Consider the following 21972-nt stretch of genomic DNA (forward strand, 5'->3'; position numbering starts at 1 on the left):
ACAGCATTATGGCATTAGAGGGGTACCGTTATTATGGTTTAAAAGCTATTTAAAATTATGAAGTCAGTATGTTAAGATCGACAGTACTGAATCACAGCAGCAATATATAGCATGTGGTGTATCACAAGGGTCTATACTTGGCCCTACACTTTTTTTAATTTACATAAATGATATCCCCGATTCCTCGGTCTTTTTTCATTTTAGGCTATATGCCAATGATTCAAATTTGTTTCATTCTTTACGCAAATCAAACGCACTTTCTCTAAATAATATTAACTTGGAATTTGTGAAGGTGATTCAGTGGTGTAATGCTAACAAACTGACCATTAATGCTGCGAAAACTGTTTACATGATTATTGGGGGAAAGCAAACTTTTAATAGGGCTGGGGGATCTATTTCTTTGAAGGGCGTTGCTTTGAAAGAAGTTGAGTACACATCTTTCATTGGTGCCCTTATGGACAATATGTTAAAGTGGACACATCATATTGCGGAGGTGAAAAAAAAGATTTGTAGGTTTATATGTGGAATTTTTTATAAGTTGAGATCAATAATACCACAGTCGACATTGGTTATGCTCTATAACACTTTTATTTTACCTCATATTTCATTTGGATTGGAAGTATGGGGAAGTACGTTTAAAACTTATCTTAATGACATTCTTTTAATTCAAAGACGAATTGTACGTATTATATCAGCCAGTAATTATTATTCTCACAGTGCTCCATTATTCAAAAAACTTCAAATTCTTGATGTACATAAGCAGTTCAAGTTTCAAGTCGCTATTTTTGTTCATGATGCACTCCATGACAGATTCCTCCCCCCCCCGCATTTTAACTCATATTTTCCCCTCTAGAGCATGTTTATGGCACCAGGTCTAAAAACCCGATAAGTTGCGGAATGCAACTATTTTTCAGTCCTTTTCTCATTGAATTTTGCCAGGTTTAAATAGTGTTGCATTGTCATTTTTTTTCATGACTTATGAGAAATAAACTATTATTATTATAACTTTGGGTGTTGCTGGACGCTATTTGACCTTTGACCTCAAAACACCTTACTTCAACATGGAGAAAAAGAAGAGAACATTTTACATTTTTGACAAAAATATATACTTCTTAGCATTCAGTACATCCCAAGTCAAATCATAGTCAGTCCAAAACCTGTCGAGTGAAATTATGCTGCTGACTTACAATTTCTACCATGTGCACTGTGTAGCGCGGGTTGAAATTTTGTTCTGCGCGCTTAGCGGACGCGCTAAATGTGTTCCCAGTCTGCTTGTGATCGCTCAGTACAGTGTGCGACAAACATCCAAAAGATGCCTAAATTTCGATTTTTTTCTTGTGAAGTTGGACTAAAAAGGTGTATAATAATACGGTTATTCCCAAAATACCGGGATTTATGTCCTCGTACATTGTACGCTTCGGTATTGTCCGAGACGCGACAATACCTCCGCTGCACGATGTACTCTGACGGTATTTTGGGAATAACCTTATATAATTGTACTATTATGTAGATAAAGCCATTGTTTTGCCATGATAAAATTACATTGTAGGCTAAATGTTTGTGTTGTGTTGTGTACTTTGCTTTGTTGTGTAATGAACAATGTATTCAATGAACAAATATCAGAAATTGGAATAAACTCAAGGGTACGCTGTTCCCTGAACTCATAATTCTCAATTCAGGAAAGTCCGTCAAATGAACACAATATATCTGCAAAAGCCCTCTACAGGACAAAAACATCAGACAAAAATACATATTTATTTATTTTATTTATTTGTTTGTTAATTTATGTATTCCAAATGGTATAACTTGTGTAGTGTAAGAATGTAAGTATTGAAAAGTTGAAAGTAGTTTTGGTCTAAATGCACAAGTCTTTAATAAGTTCACCTCATGTTCTTCCTTGTTCATAAATTCTTTAGGACAGAATTTCCAAATAAAAGACAAAATTAGTCAATTAATATTAACATTGAAATGATCAGGGGAAAAGGTAGAATGTTATCTACATGTGTCAGGTCAGTGTTGAATATCATGGTAACTTTTTCCTCCAGAAGTTTGAAATCCAAATTGCTTCCCTATCTCAGATGTATAGAAAATGTTGATGTATACCGGTAATCCATAGGTGCTGGGAACACCTGTTGCCAAACTCAAACATGTTGTATGCATCCATGTTGCCATGGTTTCATTTATGATGCACAACTAGTACAGGAATCAGGACAGTCAGCAACTGTAAATAAAGAAAAAATCATTAAATACGCTTGAACATGTATGTGTAGCTCTATCTTTCTTCATCTTTCTCCAAGGCTGTCTTTTGTCCAGTAAACCAGTGTATTCATTGCTCTGATAAATTTGTGTGCAATGTGTGATAGCGAGTATGTGAGTGAGAGTGCTTCATGGGGTCACAGTCAGAATAACTGTAATAACTTGGCTCATTTATTGAAACAACCCTTTTTAGATCACATGTTCACACATGTAAGCTAATGTCACAGTGATATCTTTCTATCTGTATGTCTGTATGTCTATCTGTCTGTGTGCTCGATATCTCAAAAACGGCTCATCAGATCAGAATCAAATCTGGTACATATATTCACTCCGCAAATGGCAAGAACTGATTAGTTTTAGGTTGGTGTGGCTTGCATATTTTTTGCTCATTTGCAGAATTAATGAGTTTAGAAAAAACTGATATACATTGAGAACAACTGCACACAATTTGATGAGATTTGCTACAAATGTTGATCACACCAGGATATATCAGCCAGGATTTATCAGCCATGAAAGATATTAAGGGATGATACGAAAGATAATTGCTAATTTGCATATTTAATGAACTTTCCTAATTAGGGATATATATCTTGATTGACTTGACCAGAGTTGCTGAAACTTGGTACGTGTATTGAAGATACTATGATACAACAATATTCTAAGTCATCAAGCATTTTTGCTTTAGCCAATTCCTAATTTGCATAATGATTATCCTAGTTAACGATATATATCTTGATTGACTTGAAAAATTGACGAAACTTGCTATGTACATTGAAGATACGTCGATACAACATTATTCAAAGTCATTAAGCATTTTTAACCCTGCTACTTCCTAATTTGCATATTTAATGACCTTTCCTAATTAGGGATATATACCTGGATTTGAGTAGACTAAATATAATGATTTCAATATTATTTGGTATGCTTAGTGTCATCAGTATCAAAATTTTGCAAAATTATCATTAGAAAACACTGTTCAAATACATGCCATGCATGCCAACACTGTTCAAGTGCATGCCATAATGTTAGCTATTCAGTGCAGTAGCAAAGTTGTGAATAGTTTACACACTGTCCATTTCATATTTTCTGACATTTGTATATCTCTACAGGTAAACAACGCTTAGCCCTCGAATTAAAAACAGGAACACACAGCTAATCTTCATATTTTGTCCAGTTTGTAATTTTTTTGTATGTTGGTTCAGTCCTGTTTTCTTCGTTTTAGATCAAAAATTTCCTTGTCAGAAACCACTGACCATATTGCTTTGAAATTTGATCTGCAGGTTCCTGCTGGTGCTGTTATGTACATAAGTTGAAACCATAATTGATGAAAGTTTTAGAACAGTGAATAACTGTTAAGTTTGTCCAAAGTCTGAAAAATGAACTTACTTTCTATGCTGTAGAACATACATACCAATTGTTGTCATATTACAGTTTTTCAAATTAATTGATAATGGTATTTCAACCATAATTGTCATTCTTTTGCTCTGCCAGCAAATTTTTCAAGTGAGAGGCCAGGCTATACATCTTTGATTAGATTTAAGGTAGTATGTTCCTCGAAAATGAAAGACAAACTTTTGCTCAAACTTTCCTTAAGGAATCTTTCAACCATTCACTTTCAAAATTAAGAATAAAAATTGGGGGTCACCGTGCTAATTCTGGTACTAGAGAAACAAATAACTCAAGATTTACTGATATTTAAAATACAAAATGGCTGCCATCCCTGTGTTAATCCTATCCTGTGACCCTGTCATTGCTATAAAACTCTACCTGTGACCCTGTCATTGCTAAAAAACTCTACCTGTGACCCTGTCATTGCTATAAAACTCGACCTGTGACCCTGTCGGTGCTATAAAACTCTATATACGACCCTGTCATTGCTCTAAAACTCTACCTGTGACCCTGTCATTGCTATAACACTCTACCTGTGTCCCTGTCATTGCTCTAAAACTCTACCTGTGACCCTGTCATTGCTATAAAACTCTACCTGTGACCCTGTCATTGCTATAAAACTCTACATACGACCCTGTTATTGCTATAAAACTCTACATACGACCCTGTCATTGCTATAAAACTCTACATACGACCCTGTCATTGCTACAAAACTCTACATACAACCCTGTCATTGCTATAAAACTCTCCTTGGATCCAGTGATTGGTATGAAAACTCTGTATACACCCCTAAGATTGCCATAAAACTCTACGTACGACCCTGTGATTGCTATAAACTCAACATGCAACCCTGTGATCTTTATTGAACGCTACATATGACCCTGTGATTGCTAAAAAACTCCTCATACAACCTTGTCTACATACCATCCTGTGATTGCTATAAAACATTACATACACCCTGTAAACTCAGTAAGGGACCCTGTGATTGCTATAAACTCAACATGCAACCCTGTGATCGCTATAAATACATTACATACAACCCTGTGATAGCTACTGTGATTGCTAAAAAACTCTACTTACGACCCTGTGATTGCTATAAAACACCATATATGACCTATTATTGCTAAAAAACTCTACATACAGTCCTGTGATTACGATAAAATTCTACCTATGTACAACTCTGTGATTACTATAAAACTCTACATACAACCCTGTGATTGGTCTATAGAACACCAAATACAATCCTGTGATTGCTATGAAACTCTACATACGACCCTGTGATTGCTATAAAACTCCATGTAAGGCCTTGTGATTCCTTTTTAATTGCTATAAAACTCTATGTACGACCCTGTTATTATTCTTAAACGCTATAATGGCCCTGTGATTGCTATAAAGCTCTTTGTATAAAACATCAGCGCTATCAGGCTACGCTAAATTTTTTGTTCATCAAAATGAAAAAGCAATTCATGTGAAATAAAAAGAGTTGAGAAACTTCTCAAATGACTTTAAAATTCACCAACTTTGAACCATTATGACGTGTTTTCAGCGCAGAGAAATAATGTAACTTGTAACTTCAAATTCTTAAATTGCATTTCACAGACCTGGTTGTTATTATCAATAAAGCAAGGTCCTCTGACATTTCACCCGATTAAAGAGTTTGATATCGTTTGTGTTACAGGGTTTAGAAAATTTCATAACAATTACCTACCCTGGTACATGCAAATGTATCCTTTTTCTTTGTTACAGTAAGCATCATCCCAACGAAATCCTCGTCGTGCCCTGTAAAATACAAGACAAATACAAGCCTTGTGTGGACATTTTACTTCAATTTAAGGACCAGAAAAACCTAATATTTACTGACATTTGAAATTCGTAATGGCCGCCACCCCTCTATAACTCTGTGAGGAAAAATTGATTTTCGGTTTTTATAAAAACCAAGACGGTGACAACTTTACTTTCTCCAAGGGTTCAAAAATAGAGCTAGAGAAATTTAAAACTAACACGATTGGAACTAATTTGGGATATTTGGATCTCTATTTTTTCTAATTTCTCAAAAGTGTTAGGTGCTCTATAGCTGAATGTTGCAATATTTCAAATTACTTATAAAAACAAGTGTATAACAATAAAAGAAAGCAGATGAGCTTAGATTTGCAGATTAAACCGACACTACTTCACCATTCAATTATCCCACCAAATAAGTTACAATCGTGTTGACTAGAAAAGTAAGCTTATTGTTGAAAAGTTAGAGTCCCAACATTGGTTCCCGATAGAACCACATCCTACCTTACGTCCATGAATGAACACAAGCATGCAGATAGCATGCAGATAACATGCAGATAACATGCAGATAGCATGCAGATAGCATGCAGATAACATGCAGATAACATGCAGATAGCATGCAGATAACATGCAGATAACATGCAGATAGCATGCAAGCAGAATATTTTATTCCATGATAATATGATATGTATTATTTAAAGGTTGATTCTATCCTCACCAGAGTTGAACACAATCCTGTCCATCTATATTCTTCTTGGTATTGTTGTTTGGTTCGTTTCGAACCCAATTTTCATAACTACAATCTTCAAGTTCTTGTCCAGACGTCCATACAAATGTGTTTTCTGATGCTCTGTCAGTCAATCCAATCCAATAACCTGTTAGTCCGTCTTTTAAGTTATTGTCAGGGTTGTTGATAGTTTGGCGTATGAGAACATCTGTTTCACTGTCATGGATTTCAGCCAGACGACCACCATTTGCTGTGCATGCATCATTTGCTGTAACCCAGTCAGCTAATTCTTTGAAAAACACGTACTCTGCACAATCACACAGTACACTGTCAGCTGGTAAAAATAGTAGATAATATTTTGTTAGTACATCTTTTGTCATTTGTCACTCTTTTCTTTAAAATGACGTCATATTAACTGCATCCGACAAGTTCACAAAATTAATTCACGTGGAAGAGATGTCACTGGTAACCACGTAAACCCACGGACATATTATTTCTTGTCATGTATTTCTTTTCTCAGATTAATTTAATTTACATGTAAAAGATCTCATCTTTTTAAATTGCAATCACTGAGTAAGAAGAGTGTCCAAATGCACTTAATCAAAATCCAAATGTTATTTTGATACATCACAGCCGTATGCACTTGCCGTTGAAGTTGTTAAAAACACTTTGCAATAAAGTGAAGTATAAGGTTGTCAACTTACATGAACTACGTTTATGCAGTAGTCCGCCATGAGACACCAAATCGCTGTCAAAGTACAGCTCAGATGACTGTGAAGATAATAATGACGTAACTATGATGATGATGATGACCCTTCCTTTAGTATAATGCATCGTCTTTCATATCCATAACGTATCATCGTCTTTCATATCCGTAACGTATCATCGTCTTTCATATCCATAACGTATCATTTATCCTAGTTATGATATTTACCGTAAATTTATGTAACGTACAAATTTATTAAATAGTACATGTATTATCGTAGAAAATAATACGTCATCATACAGTTTCATCCAGGAAAAGTGAGCGATATTTTAAATGGATACTGAACAGAACTGGAGGCATTCTAAAACACTATAACCAATACCTACCTGGACAAGATAAATGGGAATAAAAGCCAGACATATCAGTATATTGCTAGATATCCTCATCTTGATGAATGAACTAATATAGGAAGAGAAAGCGGAAATTAGAAAATAGTATTAATCAAAAGGTTTGGCGTAGTAACATACAGAGCTTAGCGTAGTAACACAGAACTCAGCGTAGTAACACAGAGCTCAGCGTAGTCACACACACAGAGCAGCGTATACTAGTAGTCACAGAGATCGAGATAATCAAACAGTGTCAAAAGAATTTACCCATCGACAGATGCAAGGTAAAAAAATAACACAAAAAGACGGAAAGATTCATAGAATACTAGTGATTGGATAAAGCAATGACAGGAAAGTCCGAAATAATCACAATCATACCCATCCATAATCCAATAACACTAGGTCAAAATTCGTAATACATAGTCAATTGTTACATCTATAGACACAAAAAACAGCACAGAACAGACAGCAAAGCACCGGTACACACAACAAAGTCAAATTTGTGAAAGAAAGATATATGGACCTCCAGCAAAAGGGCCAAGAACTGTTGATGTCAGGTGTTTCGAAAATAGTAAGCGCATCCTGGCCCACATGTGGCAAACGGTGACACGCCAACCCGCCATAAGTGCGTCTTCAAGTCAAATAGGTAGTGGTCACCAACTTAGGCCCAATGTCACAAATGCCATCAGTTACCATTTGTCAAAGGGATTATGTACCAGCTGATGATACTTGCCAAAAAGCGTTTGAATGTAGAGATATGTCTTTCTCTGCTGTAACCTTGATTTATTTTTTTAAAGAAAGATGGCTATGTGTCTCTGCAAAGTCACCACATGAAGCTTGGAAATGTATACCCCATAAGCTGGTGAGAGTGGAATATTACTGTTGAGGAAATTACATTTTGGACAATGATTGATAAATAAGATGCTTGTCTCGTGATAAAATAAGACAAACTTGTTGACAAATAAGAAAGATGGAAGGGCGGGAAATGTAAAGAGTACAGCAACTGTTGGTAGTTTGGCGCAAATCGCAGTGCAGGGCATTGTTATATAGAACACGATTGGAACTAATTTGGGATAATTGGATGGTGAAATAATATCTTTAAAATCTGCAAATGTAAGCTATTCTGCTTTTCTTTGTACGTTACACACTTGTTTTACTAGCAATTTGTAATATTGCAACATTGAGCAATAGGGCACCTAAACATTTTTGAGAAATTTGAAAAACATAAAGATCCAATTGTCCCAAATTAGTTCCAGTCGTGTTATAGGAAGCAATGACGAATTGTCATAAATATTGCAATATCGCTTAAACATGTGATTGTGCAAGATAATTACAGAGCAATGACGTCGTTTAAGAGTTTGCTTTCGTTGTTACGGTTATAAGTATCTAACCACTATCTATATCGATGTCAAATCAATTTACAAATGCAACCAACACGTAAAAGTACACGTAAAAAGTATTAGTAGGAGCCATTAGTAGGGAGCATTGCAAACAAGAATTATCTGCCTAAAATATATTGGAAAATAACTGTTAGCGAGAGACTGTGATTACTGACAGTTTAATAGACTGATAACACAACGAAGGTGCCCGGCAGAATCGAAGGCGTACACCTAGCGTAATATCAATTTGAAATGCCCGGCCGTATTACGATGTGGTAATACGTACGTAGTACAAAGAATAAAACAAACGTCTGTTCCTTAAACTGACATATTTACGGGTGAACACGGCATCTTTTTTGTACAATGATAAATCCATCCAACTTCCTTGCTTCATAGTACCTGCTCATGCCCTGTAAGTCCGTTCTTGCATACGCTTTCAGTAGATATTAAGATGTTCTAGAAAACAAGTTACACTGTTGGGAATGTTTATATACCCGTCATTTTCATGTTACCATACCAGGTTTTCCAAGGGCTACTGTTGTCCGACTTGCTTGAAGTGTACAAATTCCCGTGAGTGTCCATGGTTTGTATGGGTTTTTCACAGAATGACTTATTGTGTTGAGCGAAATTAACGTTTGCAGTAATGCATAATCGGTTCACTTCATGCCCTCTAGTTTGACTGTTAAAGTTATGGCATTTGTGTAACCAAATGTTAGGGCATTTCTGTCTTGTTTTAGAGAGATTGTAATTAACGTCTCCTGTATTTCAACAACTGAGCTTTGTAGACCGAAACTATAGATTTAAGTAATGCCAAACTTCAAAATATGCATTTACATCAGCCAGTATATAAAGCACGGAAAAATCATAATTATGTGAACCCGATTTTCTGCTGAACCAATTCTAGAAAAACTCGATCAATTGAAAATCATCACAATACAAAAAACTAGGAAACTCAGTTAAAACTCTGTACAGCGTCGTAGAGAAACATTTTGGTCACGATAAGATTGTCTTGCCTCGTTTATCTACTTTGTATTTCTCTACGTTGTACAAAGATGACTTACCTTGGATAAACGCAGTAGAGTATGGGTAGCACAGAGCTGAATCCAAATCAAATAGCCTACTGCTGTAGGAGAAGTAGTTCCAATGTTGTGCAGCGATTTACAAAGGTGGAATACAGCTTATTTCAAAGCAAAGACAGTGTGTGATGTTTGTAGAGTTTTTATCTTCTCACTCAAAGCACCATTAAATGCCACCGTATACAACGTTTTAATACCCCATTTGAATTTCAATAAAATTCCTGTGATTGTAACCGGATGTAGTCATCAGCAGCATTGTGTTCTGACAATTCATTCACTCCGGCGTGTTAATGCTGTTATTTCAGTTCATTTTCAATACCATACGGTACACTTTAATAAACCTCCACTACTAATTTGTGTGCGCATTGTATTTTATTTCCTCACCATCCATTCGATATGTGACAGGTAGTTTTACAGGCAAATAAAAAAGCAGTCACGGTTAATTGGCTTGGACTGTAAACTGCTCACGATGACATCATAACTTTTAGCAACGAAACATGACTTCTAGCATAGGTAATATTGATATACGTGTTTAGCTCAGATTGTTGCATATATCGAGCAAGGTAACGTTTACATGACATTATTAGTGAAAACTTCGTACATTCCATTACTAAGAATAATTTTACTTCTTCGGATCCATACAATGGCCATCAATTTAACAAAACCCTAATTCCTTTCGGCTGAACAATGTGACAGAATTTACCACTTCTTACACATCTTGTCCACAATGTCAACTGGATACTTGACACATCTGCGATGAATGAAGTTTTACATCTTCAAGTTTGCATACATTTTATGTCCGTTTTAATCTGGCTCACTGCGTCACAGCCATGGCCATCGCTCTCTACGCTATCCGCTGCATATCATCAAAGTGAAAAATAATCATTTAAATATCTTTAAAAAACGTATGAACTGCTGTTTTTGTTATATTTTTGAAACGTACAGTTGTTTTGTTTTGTTTTGTTGTTTGTTTGTTTGTTTGTGTGTGTGTTTCGGGGGTGGGGGATTCCGAGCTGATTCAGGGAAGTAGTTTGTGACAAGTCGGTTTTGGTCCGAGCTTTTGTCGGGCAGAGTTGGTTCTGGCGAAATTGTTTTAGCAAGGTTGACTCGAAGGCCAAGTGGGTAACCCCAGCACACACAACACTCCAATTTAAATGAAACGTCTACCAGAGAGAGAGAGAGAGAGAGAGAGAGAGAGAGAGAGAGAGAGAGAGAGAGATGTTTAATGAAACTAATGTTATCTAAGAGAAAATAATTCGTTTGTTGCCAAGGTACTGCATAGGATGTTTCAAATCTTGAGTAACTGTTGTTATTCTTCAGCCAAATGAATATTGACTTTTAAAAATCCAAGCGTATACCAGATATTCAAGCCGTATGGTTCTTCTGGGGCGACATTTTCTTAAAACCAACTTTTCAAAAATATTTTTTAAAGTCTGGCTTTGCCGAGGAGGCGTTGATTAGAAAAGTCACTTTGTACATATGAATAATTGCAGTATTGTTATCGTTATTTACGGTACGACTATCCTTGTACAATGATTTGTATTACTTTCTCATATTTACAGACACCGTATGTTTCAACTTGGATGTCTTTTCATAAATTCATGCATGTTTCCGCCAAAGTGCATTTCAAACAAGCAAGCAATCTGCAACGGTGATATTGTTAGCGAGAATATGTTAGCTTGAAATTTAATATTATCACCGTACTGTTATCCCTTGGTCACATCAAATACCAATATAGCATCGTCAGATCTTCTTTGACTGTTACTGTGGCCTACACGTGCCCACACTTAGTAACATAACCTACATGCGTTGATTAATTATAGACAGTGTTTGTAACAGACACCTCTAGCTGTGAACGTTTCCAAAATCAAAGTTTCCTAAGACTTGAATGTATAAAAGTCACTAAGTAATGCCAATTTTTCAACTCTGGGCAATAAGTCCGTTTCAAACGCCGAATTACGGATAAAATTTACCAAATTTGAAACTATGACGTCATATTGCTAATGGTGTACACCATTTTGTTTGCACTATCGATTGATATGGATGTTTTGCTGTCTTAAAGGCTGTCAATGAAAGTTTAGAGTTTCGTCAATGATTGCTTCGGTTTCACTGTCGACTGCTAGCAAAATTTTGATGATGATTGATGCCATGAAATAACTATTACTATTTGTTGATATTTCTACTTCGTATAACGACTCGTTTGTATCTCTGAAACGAAATGTAGAGATTTCGAAACAGGAAATACTAAACGTACACGTCATAGATATGACGGTACGGGAATATGTCTTAGTAGAGAAACTCAAGATTAATATGTTAATCGTATGTTATATATTATACTAAGAAGCACTTAAAATTTATCTTAAATTTCGTACACAATTATTTGTCATTACACTTTAGATTTTGACGGCCCATCTAACGAAGTTTATGAGTGCAAACTAAACAAGATGATACAATTATATCTTTAATCCCCATTATGCTTTGTGTATTGTGTCGGTATACGATATCCAAGAGATTGAAGATTATATTAAAATTTGAAATAAGACACGCTTACTGCATAAATAAAATTCTTTTCATGTGATGGTAGCGTTGAAATCGCAACATATGGCAACCACCAGAATGTTTAATTGACCATTCACATTGTTACAGAATTTGTGTGTGATACCATAGCAACATACAAAGATCGTTGGTGGAGAAGTGATCGTATCAACTTATGCAGTGTCATGACAATTCATCTATCTTAAATTTTGGGTCCTTGAACGGCCAGTAACAGCTTTAAAATTATGCGAAGTAAAACGTGTCTCTCGTTACTAACTTTCAATTGCCTATTCGACGTGTCTTGTAAATAATTCTACGTGTGCAGCTGATAACGAAGAGAATGAAAATGATGACATACATACACCCATACATAAATTCACTCATACATACATACATACATACACACATACACACATACATACATACATACATACATACATACAAACATACATACATACATACATACATACATACATACATACATACATACATACATACATACATAAATACATACATACATAAATACATACATACATACATACATACATACATACATACATACATACATACATACATACATACACATACACACATACACACATACACACATACACACATACATACATACATACATACATACATACATACATACATACACATACATACATACATACATACATACATACACACACACATACATACATACATACATACATACATACATACATACATACATACATACATACATACATACATACATACATACATACGCACACATATATACATACATATATGCATGCATTATAAAAATCAGGTATTAAGAATAAAAAATAATAGTAAATAATAACTCACGTTGCGTACATTTCTGCAATCTTCAAACAATTCATATGCTGATGTATCACATAATCACTGTTGTCCTTTGGTGATTTCGAATTTGCAACAAATAAAACAATATTGTTTGGCGACTCGTTTTAGTCCAAATCAGAACATTTGTTTAAGCAATAACCCCTTCGCAGGCGGGTATAATTGTACCAAAATCTAGTGTATACCCGACCGAGTCGGAGTAATTGCGATTATATTTTATAAACTTGTTGTGTCTCGTTCGTCTTATTGGGGCATTCTCGTCAATTAAAGCCCCAAATGCAGAAACAGGCGCTTGAGAGATCGAGCGTTGTAAATTCAGCGACTGAGAATGGGCATTTTTATGAGTTGGAATTGCGTTGACAAGACAATCCAACGACAACACACGCAGACGACAAAAAGCGACAGTGCAAGTATGGCAAAGTGCCAAAATTACAATGAAGCATTTCTATAACGAGGATGGAAAAGTCTACGCCGATGTTATTAAAATTATAATTATTCAATTAACCACTAAGTTATTTTATTTACTTATTGCCCCCCCCCCCAAAAATTCCATGAAGCGAAATGCCTTCCCCTTTATTGGCTTACGCATTACCCCTTTATGCTGGTTTAGGGGCCAGTTTCAGCACGACAGTCAGTGCCAAAATAGTATTTTAGCATCAGTAAAATGAGCACTCGTCCAATCAGAATGGCACATAGTAGCATGATATGATATGATTAACAGTTTGAATCCATCAGCATGGATTATTTCCAGACTTTTTTTCTGATATACAAAATTGTATCTCCTAAGTAAAGCTTTGAGTAACTTGTAAGCTTGATGCATGGATAGATGGATAGATAAACATTAAAACGCAGTTCATTTAAGTGAAGATATGTGTCCGTGTGTGCGCTCGCGCGTGTGTGCACGCATACATACACATATACGTAAAAGCACATGAAATTATCTGTATGCTTATATGCATATGTACGTACGTCTTCCAAAGTTGACAGAAAAAAATGAGCGAAAGTCCAGATTTATGGTGATTTTATTTAGACGCTTGCAGATGACATGTCGTCAATGCACCATTCATTATTTTCTCATGAAATACACAGGGACCCAGATGTAAAGTGTACAATTGACAAAAAAGAACAAATTTTGACCGAGAAATACCATTGCAATTATATAAGATAGTGAAACAAATTAGGAAAACTGCATATGATGATATAGAAACGATGGCAGTTGTTTATCTCAAATTAAAAATTGACAATAGTTCCTTGGGATACAAGGCAGGTAAACCTCAGCACGCTATGATAGAACGCTAATTGTGTTTGCTACGTCATATCACAGTAATAAAGGTTTTTAGAATGACCATCTTTGCTTAAAGAAGGTGGACAATTGCATCTGTTCCAACATCTCGACAATTACTGATACTTTTCATTCAAACAAATCAACTTAAAGACTTAAGTAATTGTATACGTCATTCAGGTCACATTCATTTTAGTGTACATATTGGCCATTTGAAAAGTTGGCGGAGTCTTTCATCGAGATTTGAAAATCTACATAAATGAATATTTAAACGGTAATGGAAAACCAAATATCATTTCAATGCTTTGATGATGAAATTCACACCTGAAGATGTTTCCGAAGTCGACTTTGCAGCTCCTTACACTGATCGTATGGACAAAGTATCGCCTATACAGTGATACAAAAACACACACGCTTTCCGTTATAAAACATATAACATTTATTGTTATTATTAAGAATTTTAGAATTACTGCTTCCTTTCAGAAAGATCCTTCAAATTAAGCCGTAAAATACGAACAGAATCCCATCACTAGTAAGCCCGTAAAATACGAACAGAATCCCATCACTAGTAAGCCAGTAAAAGTATATCTTGCAAAATTCCCCAGTTTAAAAAAAATTCAAACATTTCTGTTAAAATTGAAATAAAAAAGATGTTAGAAGCGATCTTAGTGGAAAACATGCATAAATATTTATTTATGGTGTGGACATTCGCACAACAATCTTGTTGGATAACTAGTGGTGCATTGTCAACTCGATAAAGCCAATGCACTACTAAGTATAAAAATAACTCATGGAGTAGGTAATGCTTTTGTGTAGGTGTGAAAGGTATCAAATCGGTTTTTGTTTCTTTTGTTTCCAAATTTCTAAATTCACAATAAGTTTTCTAAAAGTAAGAAATCACTATGCGGTGTTTAAAGATATGTATAAAACTGTTAGCGTATTTATTAGTATAGTCTTAGATTTTAATTAGTGTAGCATTGGACAACCAGCTTAAAGAAGTTCATTTCTCTTAAAAGATTAAAACCTAAGCTATGATAAAACACGTCGATAAGTCAATTACGATAGACAATTTCTCCCAAATGCTAAATTCGATAAAGACGGCAACCCAACAAATCTTCTCCTACAAATGTTGATTGAGTTAATCCAAAGAATATTGGGTTTGTTTAATTTCGATTCAAATATTAAAATAAACTTTATAGTTTTTGTATTCTCACGCAATTTCTCTTCTTTTTTATTTCGTATGACCACTTCAATTAGGACAGTAATACACCATTGATTATGGTAATATCGTCAAAACATTTGTATTAGCTTGATCTGGAGTTCTCCTTTTGATCTGGCGTTCTCCTTTCTAATTTTTAAGTAATCACAAAATTATAACAGGCAAGCCTTAAGTTATACATTTTAATTTCATCTCAATTTTAATTGGTCATCCTTTCCACTCTCCTTGCATCTAACTGATATACTCTGACGTATAGCTTACAGAAAGGATACAAATATAAACTTTTACAGCTCATTTGTTCACTGAAAGTGGCATGATATTACTGTGAGAAAAACTACATCTAAGTAGCTGTAATCATTCATTGATATAGTGGATGGTGGTGGCAGTAGAAGTATGGGTGTAAGGTGTCACCTACTCAACGCATTCTGAACAGCCATCCGGACACACTGAAATAAATCGAATATGCAAATAATATTAAAGTACAGATATTGGCACAATACTTCTCTTACATCTTATCCTTTGTCATACTTTATTTATTTGAACAACCATTAGTAAAAAAACCTGGGTTTGTGTTGACAAACCGACTGCGTGAATACTTCTTATATTTAAGGTATCTTATTCTGACGTACACCTTGCTTATCTTAAAGGTGGACGTCTATGTCAAATACTATGTCTTCAAAAAGCTTCCTGTTTATTCCTACGATCAAATTTATTTCGACCAAAATGATCAGTTATCGACAGTATCTATTAATCTTTAACAACGCCCAGACAAACTATCATAGATGTCTTTTGCAAATATGTCTCTCACCTTTACTCGAGAGGATTTTTGATAAAAGGAAAGAGGACACGGAATTACTTACTGTAATTCATGCAGATGTACTGTTTAGCTTTTGCACAGAAGTCGTCATCCCAATCATAATTATTTGACTTCCTATAAGTGAGAGTAAGAACATTTGTAAACATTTTGAAAATAATATTTTAATGTTGAAATTCCATATTTACCCTTAATACTTAAACACTTCATCTTGAATAAAAGCAACTTGGATTCTGTCACTTGGCTTAGCGATATTATTATTATTATTATTATTATTATTATTATTATTATTATTATTATATTGTTATTATTATTATTATTATTATTATCAAATGTCATCATATTTGAAGATGGTGACAATATATCTCTGCTTTAGCAAAGTAACAATAATTCTATGTCACTGTCCAACATTTGTAGCTACTTAGATAGGTTGGTTATCTGTCCCGCTGCCAACTTTGCACTTCTTCTCTGAAACCACTGCTCAGAAATCACTCACATTGAATGTAAAAAGTCACTTACGATGACCATAATCTGCTTCATCATGTGACGAGAAAATTTGCGTATGCAAATTTTTCAGGGCCAATAATATCATATTTGGCCAAACATAATTTTCTGGTGTGGCTGGTCTGACAGTTTTCAAATTGACCAATTTTCTCATTTTTGTAATCATCGCTTTGTCTATGCCACTGTTCTTACAGCTTTGACATTCAATATGCACCGTCTTAACTTAAAGAATACCAACTAAATTATCATACATTTTTTCCAAAATTATTTGCAAAAGTTTTTCCACCACTAATAATCAAGTTTGGTTTGTACTTTCCAAGGGATCAGAAGTTGTATGCTAATGATGATGAAATTTGTAAAAGCAAATTTTTTGGAGAATTGATCCAATATTTGGTCATAATATTGTTTTATGCTGTCATGCAGCTTTGAAAGTCAATAAGTATCTCCTTAAGGATGTCCTTATTGGGTTAGAAATAAATTAGCACAAAATTTGCATATTAACATTTTAAGATTTTGTTTCTCATTTTCTGTTCAATGTTTGTTAAACAAACGCTTTTCTGAATGTGTTTGTCCAATACCAATCAATTTTGGCTCATCACATTTCAGGGATGACCTCTTTAAACTTTCTTTCAGATAACGAGGAATGCAAATATGCAAATGTTAAAGACTTATTTTCTCACTTATAGACACCACGTATTCATGTAGCACTGTTTTTAGAACTTTGAAATTCAGTATTTCGCTTTGTTACACCACAAAGGTTATGATCATAACCACTGCCTTATCTTTAACATTAACATTTTACATTGTAGCATCAGAAATTACAAAAATGTGAATTTCATCAAGCGAATGCTATTCTGTAGTACATGATGTCAAATAATGTACATCTGGAGGTAGTTCACCCTTCCAATGCAGTTTGATGACACACTATTTGACTAATCGTGACAAAGAAACGGCAATGTTCTCTTCCGATGTCAGTTTTCTTGGAATTTAATTTTGGATTGCTATGCAGTGATTCTATTATAGTCTAACAGTGGATCGGAGCTGCATCGGTCACTAGGTTGTCTCTTTTATTTACCTACAACGTCACTACTTTTAACCGATCCCTTTGTTTGGTCGTCTTTTGTCCATAGTCATATGCCCTACCCCTCGTGAAATATGTCTACTGCATAATAACGAAGAGTTATGCTGTTGTAAAGTCCTACCAGAAAACCAGTAACGGAATCTGATCTTTTAGAAGTTGCATACCTGTAAGATTATGTTTTGAACGTTACCCCCGTTGACTATCAGTGACGCCGTTCAACCGTTCAGAAATTGTCTGGATATGTAATATAATAACAAGGTATAGTTTCTCCTTACCACATCTGAATGCACTCTTGTGTTCCAAATCGCCGATTTTTTTTACGGTTTGGTTCCCCAGGAACCCAGGTTTCAAAATGACAGTTGCTAATGAGTTGATCGTCATTTGTCCATGTATAGTTGCCATTGTCATAATGTAGTCCTATCCAGTATCCTCTGTTTACCAAACTATCAAAACCATTGTTGGTGATATAGTCAAGCAGTGCTTGGTGAGTGCTTTCATCCGGTACAACTGCTAACATTCCACCTTGTGAAACACAACTGTCTTGGGCGCCATCCCACGATTTAGCTTCGTGGTGGAATGTGTATTCGACACAGTCACACAATTCTGAGTCTGAAATTTTAAGAATAGAAATTTAAATCGATATCTTTCATCAAATTTTTATAATAATGCTATTCAGTGAAGAAGATCCATCGTTAATCATGACTTGAAGTTATTATTTCAGCATTTTACTCTTTTTTCTGTAAGGTGTTTGTGGAAAGTAAATTTTTATCAAACGCTACGGAACATTCTCTGCGCTGTCGATGCCATATGTGCTGTATGCTGTGTCCCGTTAAACAGACCGTGACATTTTTCTGGGATACGATACACGCAGAGACAATTAGACGGCGCCAAAATATTTTCTTGATGAAATGTACATAATCAGCAATTTTTCAGATTGAATTTTTGTAAAGTTATGTGAAATATGAAGAGCGTAAAAATAAGGCCTGTAATAATCTATCAAAATTTAATGAAGACATGTTTATCGTTTTGAGGAATGGTCTTCACGGAGATGCCCGCATCTTGATATCTGATAGATTTTAATTTCAACAAAAATGCCTTAAAATGTTCTCAACCTGTACCCGCTGCATTTGAAAGTTCACACTTAAAAATTATAATTCGTTTAACTTTAGACATATCATTTTTTACCGTATACACAATTATCGATATCGAAAAAGTATTAGACTATATCCTCAGTATTTTCGCCACGAATGTGTATCCATGTATGTGCCTGCTTACTTGATTCGTGTACAAACATGCCTGTTACCATGGTTTCACCCATATACATGCCTGTTACCATGGTTTCACTCATATAAATGAAGGATTTATATATCGAAGTAATCAGTTTGCCCATCTATGCTAGTCATCCACCCGTTCGGTCTTTTTTCTGACAAGGTGTTCAATTTTTGGTATATGTTCGACAGTTACATAGAAAGCGTTTTGTAAATAACCGTTCTGGAAGTCAAATAAACGAAATATACATCTATATACTGACAACCAACCAAATATACAAAACGTTTTAATTAAGTCCCGAATTTAGAACGCAATGGGCAAATTTTAAAGTAAAAGGTTGATTGATGATATAGATTTAAGAATTTTGACAACAAAGTCTAGGCAGCAACACCAGGTATTCAACAGATAAACAGCGAAACTGATGTTGAAGTGTGTGCGTTTCGAAATTAATACCTATATTTGCATATCACGTGTATTGCAACAGCTGTAACAAAATAAATCTCAGGGTATACACACGGTCTGTCAGATTGAAATTGTTTCGAATACTTTTTCAATAGTATGTTTTGTCTGCAACCATAAATTGGCTAGCCTTACTCATAGTCACAATCACACCAAAGTCAGAGTTAAAAGTTAAAAAAAAAATAAAAAATAAAAACAAAAAAATCGTGATGTGTGTTTCACCCGGGGTAGAGAATACAAATCTACAGTTCGAATTTGTACCTCTAAAAACGTCCGATTTGAAATTCCACTTCATAAAATTACATAAAACTCCAGAAAAGCGTTGAAATTGACTATATTTAATATCGGTTTCCAAACATATCTTTTGTTACGTTTCATAGAATAATTGAACATATCATACCTTGCGTATTTCTTTGCACAAGGGAAGAAATATCGACATCATGACCTGTCAAACCTGCAACCTAAAGTTGAAAATATAAATGGATAATGGATATGTGAACAGTAAGTAGCATTTTGTCTTACGATGCCCGGATGAACTCATAACACTGACGGTTTTTGATATGATCACCGTAGACGCAATCATGAACGTTACCTTTCTAATCCCATTAATGTTACTTTAAACCAGATAAAACGTTGAAAACTGCGTTAAACAGTCATAACAAATATTCATTGACTTTCACTGTACTATAGTTTTTTATTTAGCTTGAATCTACAATTGTTCTTCTTCATATGAAAATGTTGGTTCTTAATTATGGCACACTAGGGCCCATTTTCCGCTGAGAGTCAAATTTTAGATTATGAATAAATTTGAAAATCAACGACGAATTGATTTCAGACAACTGTTGTTGTCTAGGTAACTGGATTGTAACAACTCTCTGGGCTAAAAAAAGTAATGATATTGATTGGTGATGTACCTACCTGTTGATAATGAAGATGATAGCATAAAACCAAAAGAATTGATATGACCATGACTTTCATATCCACACAAACAACAGAGTTAGAATACTTAGCCAACTCTTTGTGACTTTCCAAGTAATTTGACCTGTAAATATACATAATGAGAAAGTGAACATTCTTGGAACAATTTTCGTGTTTCCACAATATTGTCTAATGAGAAACAAAGAAAGCCTTTGAAACACTGAGATTGCTATTGATGTGGTAGTAATATTCTGGTTTGAAAATATATGTATCAGAACAGTTGATTGTTAAGCGATGTATCAGAGACTGATGGTTTAGGGAAGGAAGTAGCAGTATCAGAGTCATCGATGGTTTAGCGACAGATCTACAAGTGATACTTTTAGTCTGAATATCATGAGATTCATTCAACTGGGACGAAATTATACAGATTGTGAAGTGTCTATCCGTTCACGTGTATCTGGTTGTATCGCTGTAGCGTCTCCAGCATCCGTTTTCCTTGGTTGTACGATCAGACTGCGATATTTAATTGCGGAGTATTTAAGCCTATGCTGAAATTCAATTCGGATTAACCCCTAATGTACACATGAAGATGGGTATGCGGTGAAAAGAATTGTACAAGCATAAACAAGCAGACCGTCCTAAGTACGCATTCATTGCAAATTATACCTATACTTATTTCATTGGTATTTTAGAACATGGATGGTTGGGTGTAGTAACGTAAATATTAAACTTTAAACTGTTCCCTTTCAAAACCAAGCGAATAAGTGAAAAATCATTGTACAAAATCAATATTTAAGAAATCAATTTCATAAGATGGCAAAAAGAGACAGAGAAAAACCACTGACTTTTAGTGCCTCAACTTCATTGGTACGTTAACTATTATTTGTTAATGATATTGATTATTGTTCGTTTTCAAAATGGCGCTATAAGTTGAAGGAAACAAAGATGAGAAGATTTGAATGATTTTTATCGTTCTAAACTTCATCTCTAAAGTCCATTCGACAGATTTGTATATTTTGTTTCATTTTAAGAAATTAAATGAACCACAAGGTGTCTTTCACTGATCCATTATAAATTTGTTTTCATAAATTAGCGATTCTTGATAATGTCCGTTGTGTCAATATAGAAGTGTGATCTGATTCTTACTTACCGGTGTAATAAATGGACACACACTGATACTATCACAATCACAGGGGAAAATTTCACCAAAATTTTAAGACAGCTCTAAAAGCTCTATTTATAAGACTCTGGCAAAGTTTATCTATCATGACAGCTTTATGTTCGATAATTAATGAAAGTGATCTCTTTATCTTTCCGTGTACACATTTC

General features: G+C 34.7%; 2 protein-coding genes across 3 annotated transcripts; both read right to left on the minus strand.

The window, feature by feature from the left end:
* Positions 1 to 1780: 1780 nt before the first annotated feature.
* On the minus strand, positions 1781 to 9860 carry LOC139117748 (perlucin-like protein). 2 transcript variants are annotated; one of them, XM_070681089.1, is made up of 6 exons: positions 9684 to 9860; positions 7244 to 7316; positions 6856 to 6922; positions 6143 to 6485; positions 5354 to 5424; positions 1781 to 2221 (listed from the first exon to the last, which is right to left on the minus strand). In XM_070681089.1, exons 2-6 carry the CDS (start codon positions 7301 to 7303, stop codon positions 2181 to 2183), a joined length of 582 nt encoding a protein of 193 aa, XP_070537190.1. In that variant the 5' UTR covers positions 7304 to 7316; positions 9684 to 9860; the 3' UTR covers positions 1781 to 2180. The 2 variants fall into 2 exon arrangements, with proteins under 2 accessions (XP_070537190.1, XP_070537137.1); XM_070681036.1 differs by lacking the exon at positions 9684 to 9860 and adding an exon at positions 9140 to 9233.
* Positions 9861 to 14794: 4934 nt separating this feature from the next.
* LOC139117919 (L-selectin-like) lies at positions 14795 to 21908 on the minus strand. The gene is made up of 6 exons (XM_070681195.1): positions 21794 to 21908; positions 20644 to 20767; positions 20126 to 20186; positions 18273 to 18606; positions 16459 to 16529; positions 14795 to 16044 (listed from the first exon to the last, which is right to left on the minus strand). Exons 2-6 carry the CDS (start codon positions 20701 to 20703, stop codon positions 16010 to 16012), a joined length of 561 nt encoding a protein of 186 aa, XP_070537296.1. The 5' UTR covers positions 20704 to 20767; positions 21794 to 21908; the 3' UTR covers positions 14795 to 16009.
* Positions 21909 to 21972: the final 64 nt, after the last annotated feature.

This window comes from Ptychodera flava, chromosome 1 (genome assembly GCF_041260155.1).
Source record: "Ptychodera flava strain L36383 chromosome 1, AS_Pfla_20210202, whole genome shotgun sequence".
NCBI classification, from domain to species: domain Eukaryota; kingdom Metazoa; phylum Hemichordata; class Enteropneusta; family Ptychoderidae; genus Ptychodera; species Ptychodera flava.